Source organism: Penicillium chrysogenum, assembly GCF_028827035.1.
Source record: "Penicillium chrysogenum strain IBT 35668 chromosome Unknown utg000005l_segment0_segment0, whole genome shotgun sequence".
Classification (NCBI taxonomy): Eukaryota; Fungi; Ascomycota; class Eurotiomycetes; order Eurotiales; family Aspergillaceae; genus Penicillium; species Penicillium chrysogenum.
Window position 1 is genome coordinate 2230463 of NW_026622753.1, and position 17201 is coordinate 2247663.

Consider the following 17201-nt stretch of genomic DNA (forward strand, 5'->3'; position numbering starts at 1 on the left):
CAAGTTTTCGGCGTAACCGAGCAATGACCACACGCACAGCGCCACGCGGCTTGCGGGTGCTTGTTTATGTCGGGTGGGCCAAGCCCGTAAGGATCGCTGGCCAAGGTCATCCCCACGCCAAGCCAGCCTTAAAGTGCGAAATGCGGGATGTTGCTTATATACTGTCCTGGCATTGGAGGTACGCTACTTTCGAGTCCTTGGCATCTGCTTGGCTCCCCAGCCGAGTGGCATTCTACCCGTCCGAAACTCGGGCCATCCTGGGGTGCAGCGGCATTTGTTCTTCCCATCACGAGGAAAATGCGGGATGGAGATGCGGGGTATACTGGGGTGTGCACCTATAAAACGGTGAGCGCAGACGTAGAAATTGAAAGGAATATGCCAAAGATCCCTCGGAAGAATCCCACAAAGTCTACTATCAAATTTGCTGGGCTGCTTCGTTTAAAGCGAGTTGATTATTCTGTTAGTTGCCTTGTCTTGGCTGCTTCTTCTTCTATTTTCCTGCGCTTTTGCCTTCCTTTTTTAAATTTTTTATTCCCCTCTCCTGATAGATAGCCACCATGGCATCTTCCAATGAAAGGGCAGATCCCATTCCGGATGGTATGTTCGCCACGGCACGTCAGTCCATCGGAGATCTCTTCATCTGGAAGCAGCGTGTCGAGGTGACCAATGAACATGGAGAGACATACGCAGAATGGCAATCCCCGGAGCGCATTAAGAACCCTTTCGGTCTGATGGCGCAGCTTTCAGCTCGAGACTGGGTGTTCTTTATAGTGGGACTCGCTGCCTGGACTGCCGATGCATTTGACTTCCATGCCCTTTCCATCCAGACAGTAAAGCTGGCAGATTACTATGGCAGATCCAAAACCGACATATCGACTGCCATTACTCTGACTCTGCTACTGAGGAGTGTAGGAGCTGCATTCTTTGGACTTGCTGGCGACAAATATGGTCGTAAATGGCCTATGGTGCTCAATATGATCATTCTAGGAATTTTGCAAATTGCCACCATTTACAGTAAGACTTTCCAGCAGTTCCTGGCTGTACGAAGTCTTTTTGGTCTTTTCATGGGTGGCGTTTATGGAAATGCTATTTCGATGGCTTTGGAACATTGCCCGTGAGTATTACCCTCCAGGCCTGACTGACCTTCGCTAATCATCTTGCGAACCAGTGTCAACGCGAGAGGTCTTATGTCTGGAATCCTTCAACAGGGGTATTCAATGGGATATGTGTTTGCAGCATGTGCCAACCTTGGTGTTGGCGGTGGAACAGATACTTGGAAGACCGTGTTCTGGATTGCAGGTGAGTCTACTATTCCATTGGACACTGTTCGCCGATCACTAACGATTCGTCGTGCGCAGCCGGTATCTCTATTGCAGTTGGTCTCGTACGCATCTGCTTCCCCGAGTCGCAGTCCTTCATCGAAGCCAAGAAAGCCGGGAAGCGAACAATGAAGGCAGGAGAGTTTTGGCGTGAAACAATAAGCATGTTGGGCAAGGAGTGGCGCATGTGTGTCTACTGTATCATTCTCATGACCTGGGTATGTTTTGACCGATATCTCGGCTCCTATTGGCATTATCTAATATGTCCTGCGATAGTTCAATTACTATTCCCACACATCCCAAGACTCGTACACCACCTTCATGCTCACTGAAAAGGAGCTTGAGAACGATGGTGCCTCGCGGGCTTCTATTCTGATGAAGACGGGAGCCTGTGTGGGCGGAACCATCATCGGCTACCTGTCTCAGTTCGTCGGTCGTCGCCGGGCAATCATCGTCTCCGCCATTCTATCTGGGGTCCTCATCCCGGCATGGATCCTCCCGGAAGGCGAGAGATCTCTGAGTGCAACAGGATTCTTCATGCAATTCTTCATTCAGGGAGCATGGGGCGTGATTCCTGTTCATCTGGCTGAACTGTCCCCCCCAGCGTTCCGTTCTTCGTTCACTGGTCTGACGTACCAGATTGGAAATATGATTTCCTCGCCATCATCGCAGATTATAAACGCAATCGCTGAATCCACATTTATCACTAGCGCATCCGGCCATCGTGTCGAAGCTTATGGGCCTGTGATGGGAGTTGCCACTGCCATCATCGCTCTTGGCATTATGGTCACTGCTGCTGTTGGTCCTGAGAAACGGGGTCGGCGGTTCGAAAGCGTTGTGGCCGGGGTTGATGAGACTGTCGACGCGAAAACCATGGATTTGGAAACAGGTGAAGACAAACATAGTGCGGAGGCCATTGAGATGGCGGACAAGAAATTGTAAATTTGATCTTGGTCATGGCTAATTTTGGAATCATTGTGATTTCGGGTCCTTTTGCCGTTCTATAAGAGTGCAATACAGAGGCTTATGGCTGCTAGGTACCTAGGTACTTTACATTATGACTTACGTCTGATATCAGTGTACGATACTTGGTCCTTGATCGTATACATATATCATATATCACGAAGGAATTGATTTACCGATAATGAGTGTCTGAAGTACTGGCAGAGGAAGTTGCTACGCCATCCTTTAGTAAGGGTCTTCAACTTTAAAACTCTAATATAGTAACTAAAGAGTCTTTTGTGAGCAAAGAATCGGCCCGTACCAATAATTAATTAGAATTAACTCTTGAAGCCAATGTATACTAGTATTCAACATGTGGTTGCGATATAAGGGCTTTACTCAATGTACCTTGCACATGGACATCCATACAACTTGGAAAATGTACAGTTCCAGCAGCTGGAATTTACGTGGGATTATGTTCAATGTGGTGCGGCCCCAACCCAAGCACGAATTAGGGGAAAGGAATGGGGCATCATTTTTGGGGGGTTGTTCGCCTACTCTTAGACCATGCGCATCTTATTCCCCTTACGGTATAAAGCCTTTGCCACATATCCCGAGGTCCGCACACCTCATAGACAACATATATATATTATATCTGGTTCATACCCGAGTTCTATACTCCAAAATAGATCCTAATTTTACTCTCATGTCTCTATAAGATCCGTGGTTGACTGGTTCTCATCCCCGAAAGAAAGGGCTGGACTCCCCGCTACTCTCGGGGAGTGACCTTCTGAGAAGTGGAGGCTTCTAAGAGGGATCGATCGGCGAGGCATTTTAGTGATTTTAATGCCCAGGTGGCGCGGGGTCCCGTCGCAACTGGCTGACTGAGCTATTTGATCGATGATCTCATGCCAGTTAGTAGACGGTAATCATTTTGAATCATACTCCTTTCACTTATTGCTGGTAAACAAAAGCACTAGGCAACTGTAAGTCGTTTTACTCCTGTACCCTCTCTCCCAGAAATATTCCCAACTTGGCTTCAATATCCTGTCTCACTGGCCTAGCTGCTCAATGTCCCACTTCGACCGTGGATATTGCAAAGCCAACCAACAACTTCAAAGACCTCTCTCAACAGATGAATTTCTTTCCGAGTCGAGTTGCTTCAAGGAGAAATTAGCCTTTGCCCTCCCTATGTGAACCGAAATCCGAGCTATCAACGAGGCATTAGACGATGCCTCCGCCAAAACCTTCAGCCAGTCACCCCCTGTTAAGATACCGCCCCTAGGGTTGATGGTCAAGTACAGAGGCAACGTGACCGTCATCGAGGCTCAGACTCAGAAGATAATTCACGAGCAACTGCAAGGTCAAGTGCCTATCCCTGAAGTCTTTGGCTGGATCGGGGATGCAGACCAGACATTCATTTACATGTCACTGACTGAGGGTGAGACGTTAGAAGAGATGGACCGGTATGGACGAGGATGAGAGACTAGCGGTGTGCGACGAACTCAAGCAACTTGTAAAGGTTTGGAGGGCAAGGCGAGCAAGACAGTTATATCGGTGTGTGGGTTTCCTTAGGCACAATGTATAAGCAATCATAACCACAACCCCTATTTCATAGGCAGTTTCGGAAAGCAACCGTTAACGGAGGTTTTCCTCAAGTTCCACCCAGATCTCGCTGGGCCATTTCAAGGTGCAAATGCCATTCGCCAGTTCCAGGATACCTGCGGGGTTGAAATCAACAGCGATGTGCCTGTTGTCTTCATCCACAATGATCTTGTCCCACAACATTCTTCTGACTCCTGGACCCAGTCCGAAGGTAGCAGCAATCATTGACTTTGGTCAGGCCGGATGGTATCCCGCATATTAGGAGTATTGCAAGGCGCGAAGAGTGAGGGCCGACCCCGAACATTTCGGTGATGCTACTCAAGAGGAATGGTGGATCAAATATTCCAATCATCCTACCTAGGTAGGTACCTAGGTCCAGTGGATGACAAAGGATTCTACCACCCTTGGCTTTGGTTTGTGTTATCAAGGGGCATCTAATCACAACCACGGCATGAAACAAATTGTCGAGGTAAATTACAATTAGCTCATAATAAGGGGAAGATATCGTTATTACTGTTATGGTGGATTAAAGGTAGATTAAATGCATCGCCCTGTATTACTCACTTTACTGGAGTCTCCAGATACAGTCTTGTATATGACGGACCATCATCAAAGGTTATATATAGAAAGTCCATTTCACAAATTGAGCCTTTTGGCCTTTTTTTTGCCCTTTCCTACTATCTACCCGACAAATAACATGGGGGAGGAAAATATCTATATACCCAGGCATCGAAAAAGACTGAGGGAACTACCAAAAAAGTTAAAAGACACGAAAAGACATGGACCTGACATGACCACAAGACTACGGCCGTGCAATAAGCGGACGACTATCCTTGTTTTGTTAGGTATCAAAGTAGTTCATATGTCTCGATGAAAAGTCATGTCATTTCAGCTGTTATGTACTGACTGGTAACCCTTCATGATAAATATAGCAGGGCCGGTTATAACAGGCTCCGGAGCATAAACACTCAAGTCTTAGTTGCATGTCTCGGAGTTCACATCATTGTAACTCGATTTCTGGTGGATGAGCTATATCCACTGTAGGACAAGCTGTTGTTCAAGCGACCACACAGTATGTTGTGCATAAACGTGGGCAGTTACCATGTCGGCATAGTCGTGAGATCGGAGGACCATGTTGTCGCTCTACAAGCTACGACCGGTTTACTTCTATGCCAGGCAAATGACAACTACGAGGATAGGATAAGGACAGACAAGATAGGCCAGAACAAGGTACCCAATCCACCACGAGACATTCTCGCTGGGGAAGGGACCGACTCTTTGACGAAGCCCAGGAGGCATTCTCAAGCGAGCCTTGGCTAGACACTAGGTCGAGACCAGTGCCCGCCATCCGATTCAACAATGGTTATGCGGAAAACATCACCTCTCGTGAAGCCTCATTGTGAAAAGGGAAAAGCAGCAGTAAAAGGGTAATAATCAATTCATGTCTCTCCCACGCCTATCCTGGTTGCCGGAGTACAAAATCAAGACCATGTTGGATGCAGAGATCAAAGGGGCCCGCTGACTGGCAGTGGGGTGCCCGTCCACAAATTTTGTTTCCTCGAGTACTCGGGATAATTTTTTGGTTCTTGTCGAGTACCTCGTACTTCACAGGCCCTACCCAGCCATTATCTCAGTTTTCGAGACTTAACGGATAATTCCATCGTACTTGGTCTTGTACCACTTCATGGTCTCGGCGGTGGTGATGCGGTGGTTGACACCGATCTTAGACTTGCAGCGGCGGCGCTTGGCAACACGGGCACCGGGGCGGTCCCTAGATTTTTTGGTTAATATCCGGGGTGGGATTGTCGCAAAATGCAGTGTCCAGTGGAAAACTCACATGCAGACGAAGAAGTCCATGCCGTAGATACCAATGCCGGGGTCGTACTTGATACCGAGATCGATGTGCTCGCTGATACCGAATCCGAAGTTACCGGTCTCAGAGAAGTTGCGCTTGCGGAGCTCGTACTCCTTGACCTTGAGGCCACGCTCGAGGATCTCCTCGGCCTTGGCGCCACGGATGGTGACGTGGACGGAGATCTTTTCGTTACGGCGGATACCGAAGGTACGGACGGTGTAACGGGCCTTGCTGTAGACGGGGGTCTGACCGGAGAGCTGCTCGAGCACCTTGGCGGCACGAGTGAGTCTATCACCGGACTCTCCGACGGAGATGTTCAGGACCAACTTCGACAGGCGAAGGGATCGGCAGGGGTTCTCGGCCTTAGCAACTTGGGCGGACTGCATTATGTTAGTCTCAGACTGTGAATGGTGTGTCTAGTCAAAGAATAGATATTTGAAGGAATTGAAGATTGAGTGCGCGCAAGACGGAAATCTCCAGGTTGTGGGCCAAATTAAATGGAACAAAAGAAACAATACAGGCGATTGGGGATATGTGGTTTGGATTGCAGGAAGCTAAACATACCATGACGGCGGTTGGGCGTGAAGTGGTTGTCGACTGAGGAGACAAGATTGATCGCGGAAAAAGAGAAAGTGTGGACTGTGGGTTCCTACACGTGACTTGGAAGCCCTGATCGTTGCTTAGATAATGAGCCTAATTCAAACGCTTAGTCATTAAGTCTTTCGGTCCACCTTATGCCTGAGGCATAAATATTGCCATTCTGCTGATTCATATTTTAGGTAATCCAGTATCAAGAACTGGCAGCACCCGACAAGCTGGAGCTTCACATCTTGATAGGATCTTGCACCTTTGCTTCATCCGCCACAGTAGAAAGTCTCTCTCTATCTACTGATTTCTATTATTTGGTCTCTCAAGTCGCATCCGTGCGCGCTCCTAAGCCAACATGGCTTCCCACAAGATGGTGAGTTTCTCGTCCCCATTTGCACCCCCGAAACTCGTGCGGTTAATGGCTGTCGCTAACTTCTTTCATTTAGCAAAACCTTGTGAGTCAGGTTCAAATTACTTCCGGTTCTCCATTGCAGTATCTAACTTCTCTAGATTAACTACCGCATGCGCGTAACATTGAACGATGGACGTCAAATGACCGGTTCCATGCTTGCATTCGATAAGGTATTTCGCACTGCTCCGAAACTGAGGCGCCTAGCTGACCTTTCTGCTCTCTAGCACATGAACCTAGTTCTTGCCGACACAGAAGAATTCCGTCGCATCAAGCGGAAATCCAAGCCCGCTGCCGGTCCCACAAACGCCCCGCTGGTCGAAGCGGAAGAGAAGCGAAGCCTCGGCCTGACTATCGTGCGCGGTACTCAAGTTGTCTCTTGTTCTGTTGAAGGACCTCCTCCTGCCGACCCCTCTGCCCGACTTGGCACCGCTGGACCTGGCGCAGCTGCCACTCTTGCCGCGGGCCCTGGTATCAGCAAGCCCGCTGGCCGCGGCCTGCCTATCGGCCTCGGAGGCCCTGCGGCCGGTGTTGGTGGACCGCCACCCCCAGGAGGCTTTGGATTCCCCCCTGGCGGCTTCCCTGGTGCTCCTCCTCCTGGCTTCGCTGGGCGTGGAGGCCCCCCTGGCGGACCCCGTAAGTACTCCCATGTGCCGAGATTACCTGGGACTCAAACTAACTGGTTCCTTTCTAGCCGGTTTCGCGCCTCCTCCTGGATTTGCTCCTCAGGGTGGTCCCCGTAAGTTTGCAACCGAATAATTCTCCCATCTCTTCTCCTATACTGATATCCCATTCTCACAGCTGCCGGTTTCCAACCTCCTCCTGGCTTCCAGCCCCCGGTCAGGGACGCGGATTCCCTCCTCCTCCCGGATTCGGTGGCAGGTAATTGCAAATATGCACAAAGGATTATTTTATGCTTTAAATTATCGGCGATCTGATTTCACCCCGAAAGGGACAAGGGCGGCTGAGCGCAGAATAAGAACCATTGTCAACGCCTCCAGTGGGAGATAACGACAGGCGGACAGGCTAGATTACCCCAAATTCTACTGGGCAAGGCGTTGCGGCGCATGGATGGAGGTCGTGTCTAGGCATGGGACAAAAAAGACCAAAATCCTCTTGAATTACGCATTTAGTCAAAAAAAAAAAAGTGCTAGCTTTTCAAACGCGGCTTTTTCGTTAAAACACGTTTAATATCCAAATTCTCCATGTCCACTTCCTATTACATTATACACCTCTCCTAAACACCTCTCCTACACCCACCCCATTAGTATATCTGCGTCGGGTCTTCCTTCCACTCTTGCAGTGCCTGGAGAGGCCTATTCATAGGCCTTGCTTTTGTGCCTTACAGTAGATACTTTCTTATTCCGCCATGATTTGGACATGACCATAAAATGGGTATCGATTTTGGACGATCAGTGTGGAGGAATCCAATATATATTTGCAATGCTCGGCTTAAGTTTGAGCCCGAAAGCTACAATATATCAGGACTAGGTACAACTGAAAACCATTAATAACTATCCTACTACCAACCAACTCAGTATAGTAAAATAATAATTAACAAAAAATCAGTTTCAACGAAGTTGACATTGGCGTAATGTAGTTCACGTGACACGGCCGACGCCGGGTGAGTCGAGCACTTCCGCATCCTCCAGATACCGATCTCTCCTCCCCCGAATCCAATCCCGTGTGATAACTCCCAGCAACTTTCACAATGGCTGCTGCTATTAAGGCAATCAACGCCAAGATCCGCTCCAACTCGGTGCTGGACTATGTCTGCTCAACCCGTACGTATCGACCCCAGTTTCCCGAAGCGCTTCCGGTCCCGAGATCGGCCAACGGCGAATGAGACCGAAGGAGAATAAGCACTCGTAGGAGGTCGAGAATGAGACGAACTCGCTTTTTTCTCCCGAATTGCACTTTAGCGAAGCAATAAATTACGATGAATTGCATGAGTTGCTGACAATCAATGGTACTTCCTAGACTTCTGGGGTCCTGTCTCCAACTTTGGTATCCCGGTTGCCGCTGTTATGGACACACAGAAGGACGCTGAAATGTATGTTCTTATCCGATGAATGATGGGAGCTTCGGATTTCGTCTCCTGCGTTTCCATTGGCTGCAATGGTCCCAGAGAAACTATACTGATATCTCCATCTTCACAGCATCTCCGGCCCTATGACCGGTGCCCTCATTGTCTACGCTGCCACCTTCATGCGCTACTCCCTCGCTATCACTCCCAAGAACTACCTCCTCTTCGCATGCCACTTGACAAACTTTGGCGCCCAGACTACCCAGGGATTCCGTTACATGAACTACTGGAAGTACGTCTCATCCCCTCGAAACTTTGTTTTGTCTTTGTCTTTGTCTACAAGCATCGTGTAATCATAATTACTGACCTGGTTTGTTTTTCAGGTGGGGAGGCCGGGAAAAGCAGCTCGCCGAGCAGGCTGCTAAGGGCGGCGCGGCCGCCGAGGCCGGTGCTTAAGAATCGCCATCGAGAAGAAATTAGTTGTGCTTTTTCTTTCCAGTTTTCATTGGGGCTAATAAGCATCTGTCTTGTCTCGCAGCATTGCACCTCCATACATGGTCTGCTGTTTTCTGCCTTGAGGCCACTTGAGTCTCGGACAATGATAAAAGAGGAGACATATAGAGGGAGACTTGTGGTTCTGAGGAAGACGCTTAGATATCGGCGCTGGCTACGATTCACTTGATGATAGTCACTGTACATAGGCTCTATATTATTGCGCTCGAATCAATTCCTTTTATGGGATGGACAAAGTTTTTGATCGTGATAACTTCGGGATTCAGTGTTAGGCGTTAGGCTGGATCTTGATTTATTCCTGACCCAATGAACCTCCAAAGAAAGCTCCATAAATATGCTCGAGTAGATATTTCCCAAAACAAGAAAATATGTATACAGAAAGTGTAGTGTGACCCCAAAATTCGCCGACTATACTGACAATTTGACTGAGGCTGTGAATGACCATCACAAGTATGCCCGCCCATGTGTTAAAGCAACATATGGGAACCCAGCGAGAGATATGTCAGTCTAGGGTTGAAAACAGAGCAAATAAATGCAACAAGACCTAACTCGCCACGCTCTACAGTAACCAAAAAAGTATAATTTCTTCAATGAGAGTCACAGTATCCTGGGCTTTGAGGGACATCAGGGCCCATCCAGCTCATGAGGGTCAGGTACGTCGTATAGACGCAGCATATGGCGCCAAAGACAGCAAGAGCTACGTCGGCAATAGCTTGGCGTTTGGAGCGAGCACAAGCGCGTAGGTGCAGGAGGGGCTACATCGATATCATGAGTTAGTCATACCGTTCTGTGGTGATCACGAGGAGACAGGATAAGGACATACCGGGTATACGTAGATTAGTGGAACACAGGCAAAGCTTCCGACCAGCGAAACGAACTTGTCTAGGTCATTTGCACCACACCAGGCGACAAGGGCACAGACCATAACAAGGAAGAAACGGAAGCCGTTCTTCTTCCACTTGATATAAGGGTTGTACTTGCCGCTGCGAGTGAAGAGCTCGTTCTCCATAATGCGGATAGCGGGGAAGAGCTGCAACGGAGTGCTCAGAAGGATGGCGAGTGAATAGAGGAACTGGACCACATTGACAAATTTGTCATCCTGGGGGAGATTAAGAAGGATGACGGTCTTCGTTGCCGATCCGTAAGCCGCATAACTCAAGGCACCGGCAGACAGGAAGATAAAGGTGATCACAACCATGACACCAGCCAGAACACCAGGGAACCTCTTTGGCTGCTTCATCGACTCTTGGATCGGGATGATGAGACCGATACCCTCGTAAGTGAAAATGGCGGTACCGATGAACATAGACCAGGTGGCTGGATTGAAGGAAATGACGTCTGAAATACCGCCCTGGTCAACCAGGGTGCTGATGTCGTAGTAGTAGATATATAGTAGACCCAAAAGGATGAAGACATCAGCAATCAAGGCGGTAAACCCAAGTTTGCTGATATCCCGAATCAAAGACAGAGGCAGGAAGATGACCAGCTGCAACAAAACCATGTACTTGATGTCAATCAGTGTCACACACTTGCTCACAGCCAGCACGAACGCCTGCAGATTTTGCGAGACGAAGACAATGTACGCTGAGACAAAGCCTAACTGACTCAGGACAATTGATCCGAGAATGATGCGTCGCATGTGCTTGCCGTATAGAATGCCACCGATATCACCGAAGGACCCTTCGATCTTCAAGCGAGTATTAACCAAAAGAATGAAGGCATAATAGCTCAGAATCGAGACTCCCAGAAGAACCATGCTACTGAAGAGCATACCACCATTTAGGAAGGCTCGAGGCAGGAACAAAATACCGGTACCCACAAAGGATTTGAGCAGCAATAGTACTGCACCTGTTGCAGTAGTTGTTCCTGCTGGTGAGCGCTGCTTGTGCTTTCTCTTCTTCCGACCCGGTGTTTCAGGCGGCAACAGCGCTGCGTCTTCCCCAGACTCCCTGCCCTCCTCTGGCTCGTCCCAAGCATCTGACGAGAAATACTCATCCGGACCTAGTACCTCGTCATCTTCCTCTAATTCTTCTCCGGCAAAGTGCCCATAGAGGGTCAAGAACTCCAAGAAGCTACTAGTCGGCAGTTGAGGTGCGCCATTTCCATGGGGTGCCCCTGTAGTTGACCCGTGAGCACTTCCGCGTTGTGGGCTTCCAGCTGCCCTCCGTAGATAATCCCTGCGGAACCCTCCAGGGACCCGAATTGTGTCAATGTCCTCTGTATCAGCCTCTGGCCTTGGTCGGCTGACGCTGAAACTTTTGCTGCGCAAGAACCGCCCTGCGGCTTCGGCCTCAGCATCCTCCGCCCAACGGTAAACTTGTCGTGTGATATCACCACCCTGAAGCTGTAGACTTGAGAAGTTATCCTCACCACCCAGGCTGGTTGCAAGTTCCGATTGATTATCTGTGTGTTCCGTGACTAGATGCCGCTTGATGACTTCAGGGTCTTCGTACGGAACCATGCCGGGGGAGTCGGCTCCATTTTTGGTATCGAAAGAGCCATACTGAGAGGCTAACGGTCGGTTATCTAGAGTCGAATGCACCGCAGGGGATCCGTTGTGTCGTGACGGAGTTCCAAATCTCGGCGGCGAACGACCAAGGCTTTCTTGGAGTTGGGATGTGATGATAGAATGACCAGGACCGGGGACGGAGGACGGATTGCCGATTGACCTGGAAAACTCCTGCTCCGTGGTGGTATTTGTGACAGGTCGACTGGCCGGAATACCCTGTCGAGACGACAAGGATGTTCCCAATGAAGGGGAGGGTACTGGGGATGCGAGGCGTGCCATGGAAGCCTGTCTGCTACCGAACTCCGGTGCGGGGGACCTCGATCGCACCGAGGACGAGGCTATCGGGACAGATCGAGCTGGATTTAGGGACGAGCCCTCCCCATTATCCGCCATTTTGAAGGTGGCCTCAGGGTCTAATTAGCTCCTGACAGGGTGTCGCGTTTAGATTTGGTAATGGGCAAGAAAAGAAGGCCGGATGATTGAAATAACAATGCAGGTCAGCTTCTCGGAGGGAAGATTGAGGTGAAAAGGCCAAGATGTAACTGAGGAGGGTTTGAGACACTAATAATAGCGCCAAGCGGCCCGTGGCCGATCAGCTCCAAGAGCGGTTGATGGGATGCAAACTGTAAAATGTTTGCACCCCATGAACGTCATATGCTGATACAGCTTGTTTTTCTCTTTCGGTCCATTTGATATTAGCGGCGTCTCTTTTTGCAGACTCAATGGTCTTGCTGGGACTATCTGCTATTTATTATTTTGTTGTTTATGCCCTCATGTTCGTACCATAAATTTTGCAACTGATATGGCGAAACGAGTCGGAGAATCCTCCGACTCCTTGTCTCGGCGACGCCCAACTTTCGCGACTCGAACCGCTCAAGAGGATGTCTCACGTCTCGACCCCGGTGACTCAACACATACTATCTCCGACGAACGTACTCGCTTGCTACCCTGGCCGCCGACTGGATGGGTCCGTCCGTATGAGCCCGTGAATTCGTCAGAACCAACCCAGGACCAACGCCATTCCTCACCCATGAATTACTTCCGGGGCCTTGTTCGGTGGTGGCATAATGGAAGGGACGACGATCAAGAACATGAGACTAGCCGAGAGGCCACTTCCCAAAATGTTTACCTGTCTGCGGATCCTCTCCACGACGCCCGTGCCGATAAGAAGGACAAGAGTGGATATCGATCCCGATCGGTGGATGAGCCGAAGAAGCTCGGTACATTCTCTGGTGTCTTTGTGCCCACGACATTGAATGTCCTGAGCATTCTTATGTTCCTTCGGTTCGGATTCATCCTGGGCCAAGCTGGTGTGTTGGGCATATTAGGTGAGCATACGTCCTCACAAAGTCAGGATCTCACGTCTGATACATCAAAGGGCTGCTACTTGTTTCATACACGATCAACCTCGTGACAACGATGTCTCTATCCGCGATTGCAACAAACGGGACGGTCCGAGGCGGTGGTGCCTACTACCTTATTTCTAGATCTCTGGGCCCCGAATTTGGTGGCTCCATCGGCATTGTATTTTACCTTGGTTATGTGTTCAACACCGGCATGAATGCTGTTGGCTTAGTGGACTGTTTCACTCAGAACTTTGGGAGACAGTCTGGAGACTGGGCCAACTTCTTGGAGGAAGGATTTTGGTGGCAGTACCTATGGGGAACTATTATACTGGTATTTTGCACAGGAATTTGCTTGGCAGGAAGTTCCATATTTGCGAGGGCAAGTAATGGGCTCTTGGTCATACTACTCGTCGCCACTTTTAGCATACCGCTCTCTGCAGTTTTTATGAAACCTTTCCCAATTCCCCGTCAGGGCGTGGAGTTCACGGGACTTCGTTTGAAGACTTTGATGGGGAATCTCAAACCTCATCTAACCAAGGGAGCCGCAGGAAGCCAAATAAAAGGACGAGAGACCTTCCAAGACCTCTTTGGCATTCTATTCCCTGCCACAGGAGGTATCTTTGCGTAAGTTGGCGACTGCAGACTTTCTACCACATTTCACTAATCTGCTATCAGCGGTGCAAGTATGTCAGGTGATCTTAGAAACCCCAGCAAATCCATTCCTAAGGGTACGCTCTCGGGTTTGGCTTTGACCTTTGTCGCCTATGGACTTGTCATCCTTGCGATGGCGGCTTCGGTGACCCGGGAGTCTTTCTACAACAATGTAAATGTTATACAAATCGTAAGTCCCTATTTGACAGGAAGACTACAAGAACGTTCTAATTGAGTATAGGCCAATGCCTCTGATAGTGTGATCCTTCTCGGAGAATTCGCAACCAGTTTCTTTTCCGCCCTGATGGGCGTGATTGGTTCTGCGAAACTTCTTCAAGCTGTTGCGCGAGATAGCCTCTTGCCTGGCATAGGGATCTTTGCCCAAGGCGCACAGAAAACCGACGATCCCATATATGCCATTATTGTGACCTTTGTGTTCGCTCAGGTTACAATGCTCTTCGACATCAATCGCATCGCATCTTTTGTTACCATGACCTACTTGATGACTTTCCTTGTGACGAATCTCGCGTGTTTCCTCTTAAAGATTGGCTCCGCGCCCAATTTCCGTCCGTCGTTCCACTACTTCAACTGGCAGACTGCAGCGGCTGGAACACTCGTCAGTGGGATCAGCATGTTTTTTGTCGACGGGGTTTACGCTACAGGATGTGTAGGCATTCTGGTAGTTCTCTTCTTACTGATCCATTATAGCTCGCCACCCAAGCCTTGGGGCGATGTCAGCCAAAGTCTGATCTATCATCAAGTGCGAAAATACTTGCTTCGTCTGCGTCAGGAGCACGTCAAGTTCTGGCGTCCTCAGATCCTGCTATTTGTCAGCGACATCGACAGGCAATACAAAATGGTCTCCTTCTGCAACTCTTTAAAGAAAGGATCTCTGTTTGTGCTAGCTCATGTTCTTGTTACGGATGACTTTTCAGCAGCTGTCCCCGAAGCACGTCGACAACAGACAGCGTGGACAAAATTTGTCGAGTATTCCAAGATCAAAGCCTTCGTCAACATTGCCATTTCGCCCGCTGCAGAATGGGGTATGCGGAATATTGTTTTGAATTCCGGATTGGGCGGCATGAGGCCCAACATCGTTGTGATAGACCAATTTCGATCTGACCAGTCACTTGTTGAAACCTTTTCTTTGAACAGTGGCCGCAGAGACTCGAGGGCCGGACGCCATTCGATTCACTCGAGCCCGCAGACCGAGGGTTCCAGCGCGTCTGTATCCGCAAACCCGCCCATGAGCGGGCAGAGTTATGTCACAATCCTCGAAGACCTCTTATTCAAGCTTCGGATAAATGTTGCCGTAGCTAAAGGATTCGAGGATCTGGAGTTACCTGACTCCCGCGGTCGTCACACTAAGAAGTATATTGATTTGTGGCCGATCCAAATGTCTGCCGAGCTTGGGGCTGACAGTGAAAGCAAGCAAAATGTGCTGACCACTAATTTTGACACATACACTCTGATCCTTCAACTGGGTTGTATTCTCAACACTGTTCCCTCCTGGAAGAAGACATACAAAATCCGAGTTGCGGTGTTCGTGGAGTACGAGACCGATGTGGAAGATGAGAGAGGGCGAGTCGAGGCTCTCCTTGACAAATTACGGATTGAAGCCGAAGTCTTGGTTTTCTGGCTTGCCTGTGGTGATCTCCAGGCCTATCAAACTATCGTGAATGGCGACGCTTCGGTTACAGCTGATGCCCGAGAGAGGGTTAATTCTGCTCTACAGGGGGAGGACTGGTGGCAAGGGCTGTTACAAGCTCGTGCCCTAGATCGAGACCTCCAGGATTTGGACAGAACCAGTGACAGTTTCCACCTTGATAAGTCATATACCTGGCAAGGACCATCGAGCCAAGACAGTGGAGCAAAACCTTTGCACCCTCGAGTGACTGGCTTAAGGAAATTGATTCAGTCCACTGGTCGCAGACGGTCGGTCTCCAGCTTCCGGGCTCTCGGAGGAGTGAACCTCGGCATGCAAACGCATCGTTTGCTAGATGCATTCGTCGACTACGACAGCTCCGACAGCTCCGTTGAGAGCGAAGACAGTGATTTAGAAGCATATGTTAGCGATCCAGAACCAGAGGACGGCGGAGAGGATATAGTCAGCGCTCGAAATGAGGCTGAAACCGTTTCCGGCTCTTCAAGACTCCTTGGCCGGTCCAAGACCGAGGATTGCAGCCCTAGCGGAGACTCACCGAGCACACTAGTGCTTTCCAACCAGGTGATCCCGTCCATAATTGAGACTGGCGACGATGCCTCACCGAAGAGCAAAACTCCAGGTCTACGGCCCTCTATGAGCCGTTCTGCTTCCAGCAATCGGTTTAGCTCGTCACCCATCCCGGAAGCCAAAGTGAACACTGAATCCGAGGAGGGAAATGGACCGTCTATCATGTTTGCAACGCAAAACTCACCTCCACGATTTGCAAACAAGCTAGATTCTATCTACGCTCGTCGCCCATCTGCCGTGTCCCCCACCTCTCCTGGTGCCCACAGCAGCTCACATACAAATGCAGCGGGTTACCCTGGTATAGCATCGGTTCCATTGTCTTTCAATGATCTCCCGAGTCGAGCACAGCATTTGATTTTGAACGAATTGATGGTTCAGCAGAGTGGTGATACCGCCGTTATCTTCACGACTCTGCCGTCTCCCGTGGAGGGGACTTCGCTTAGCGCGGATGACAGTGTGTCTTATTTGAGCGACCTGGACGTCCTGTGGACCGGCTTGCCCCCGTGTCTGCTGGTGCATAGTAATAGTATGACCGTGACGATGAATTTGTGATGAAGACATGACTGCGAATTATACAAAAGTGTACATAGCACACGCTAGATTTCATTTATTTTCGGACTTAGATTGTTGTATTTAATGGAAAAATGTTATTATGCACATACTTATTCTATTCAGTAGATTTAAAAACAAGAGAGTACCTGGTGGTAATTGTAAATGCCAGACATGAAGGGCATAGAGATGATCACCCCGGCGCTACTGCACGCCACAAAATCTCTGCACTTGGGATATTATTTGAACAGAGGGAACACCGGACAACCAGAATGGTAAATAAAAGAGTAATAATTGACCTAATAAGGTAAAATAACCATCCTATATATAGTAGTAAACCGTTAAGAGTCAGATTAATAGCGATTGGTATTGGTGTGGCTGTGATTGGGCCATCCCTCTCTTCTCGTTCCCTGGTATACCCAGTAGCTTCGAGCACTTCTCCAACTTTCCGTCTACTTGCTGACTGCAGTACTCCAGTACTCCAGTGCTTCAGTACTCCATATACTTGGCTACATCCTGGCTCTTTGGCCATTCCACTCATTCTTTTCTTTCCTTGGTCTTCTATCTCTATCCTTTTAATTCCTAATCCAGACTTCGCCCCTTTCTTGCCCCCTCAAATTCCAGTCTCGCCTGATCCCGCCTGTCCAATCCCGCCT

General features: G+C 49.3%; 6 protein-coding genes across 6 annotated transcripts; 4 read left to right on the top strand and 2 right to left on the bottom strand.

Annotated features, from left to right (window-relative positions):
- Positions 1 to 557: 557 nt before the first annotated feature.
- N7489_009246 (carboxylic acid transport protein) lies at positions 558 to 2261 on the top strand (the record flags this gene model as incomplete). The annotated part of the gene is made up of 4 exons (XM_056714996.1): positions 558 to 1114; positions 1169 to 1299; positions 1359 to 1537; positions 1596 to 2261. 4 exons carry the CDS (start codon positions 558 to 560, stop codon positions 2259 to 2261), a joined length of 1533 nt encoding a protein of 510 aa, XP_056562618.1.
- Positions 2262 to 3551: 1290 nt separating this feature from the next.
- On the top strand, positions 3552 to 4094 carry N7489_009247 (uncharacterized protein; the record flags this gene model as incomplete). The annotated part of the gene is made up of 3 exons (XM_056714997.1): positions 3552 to 3727; positions 3784 to 3818; positions 3880 to 4094. The coding sequence occupies 3 exons, from the start codon at positions 3552 to 3554 to the stop codon at positions 4092 to 4094; spliced, it is 426 nt and encodes a 141-aa protein (XP_056562619.1).
- Positions 4095 to 5286: 1192 nt separating this feature from the next.
- On the bottom strand, positions 5287 to 6493 carry N7489_009248 (60S ribosomal uL5 domain-containing protein; the record flags this gene model as incomplete). The annotated part of the gene is made up of 4 exons (XM_056714998.1): positions 5287 to 5637; positions 5704 to 6101; positions 6286 to 6400; positions 6453 to 6493. The coding sequence occupies 4 exons, from the start codon at positions 6491 to 6493 to the stop codon at positions 5511 to 5513; spliced, it is 681 nt and encodes a 226-aa protein (XP_056562620.1). The 3' UTR covers positions 5287 to 5510.
- Positions 6494 to 6664: 171 nt separating this feature from the next.
- N7489_009249 (small nuclear ribonucleoprotein SmB) lies at positions 6665 to 9200 on the top strand (the record flags this gene model as incomplete). The annotated part of the gene is made up of 9 exons (XM_056714999.1): positions 6665 to 6682; positions 6756 to 6764; positions 6820 to 6891; positions 6946 to 7354; positions 7413 to 7457; positions 8419 to 8502; positions 8699 to 8771; positions 8878 to 9036; positions 9128 to 9200. 9 exons carry the CDS (start codon positions 6665 to 6667, stop codon positions 9198 to 9200), a joined length of 942 nt encoding a protein of 313 aa, XP_056562621.1.
- A 644-nt stretch (positions 9201 to 9844) lies between these two features.
- N7489_009250 (putative amino acid transporter) lies at positions 9845 to 12159 on the bottom strand (the record flags this gene model as incomplete). The annotated part of the gene is made up of 2 exons (XM_056715000.1): positions 9845 to 10012; positions 10081 to 12159. The coding sequence occupies 2 exons, from the start codon at positions 12157 to 12159 to the stop codon at positions 9845 to 9847; spliced, it is 2247 nt and encodes a 748-aa protein (XP_056562622.1).
- Positions 12160 to 12568: 409 nt separating this feature from the next.
- N7489_009251 (putative cation chloride cotransporter) lies at positions 12569 to 16548 on the top strand (the record flags this gene model as incomplete). The annotated part of the gene is made up of 4 exons (XM_056715001.1): positions 12569 to 13094; positions 13145 to 13736; positions 13788 to 13953; positions 14005 to 16548. 4 exons carry the CDS (start codon positions 12569 to 12571, stop codon positions 16546 to 16548), a joined length of 3828 nt encoding a protein of 1275 aa, XP_056562623.1.
- Between the last annotated feature and the right edge of the window lie 653 nt (positions 16549 to 17201).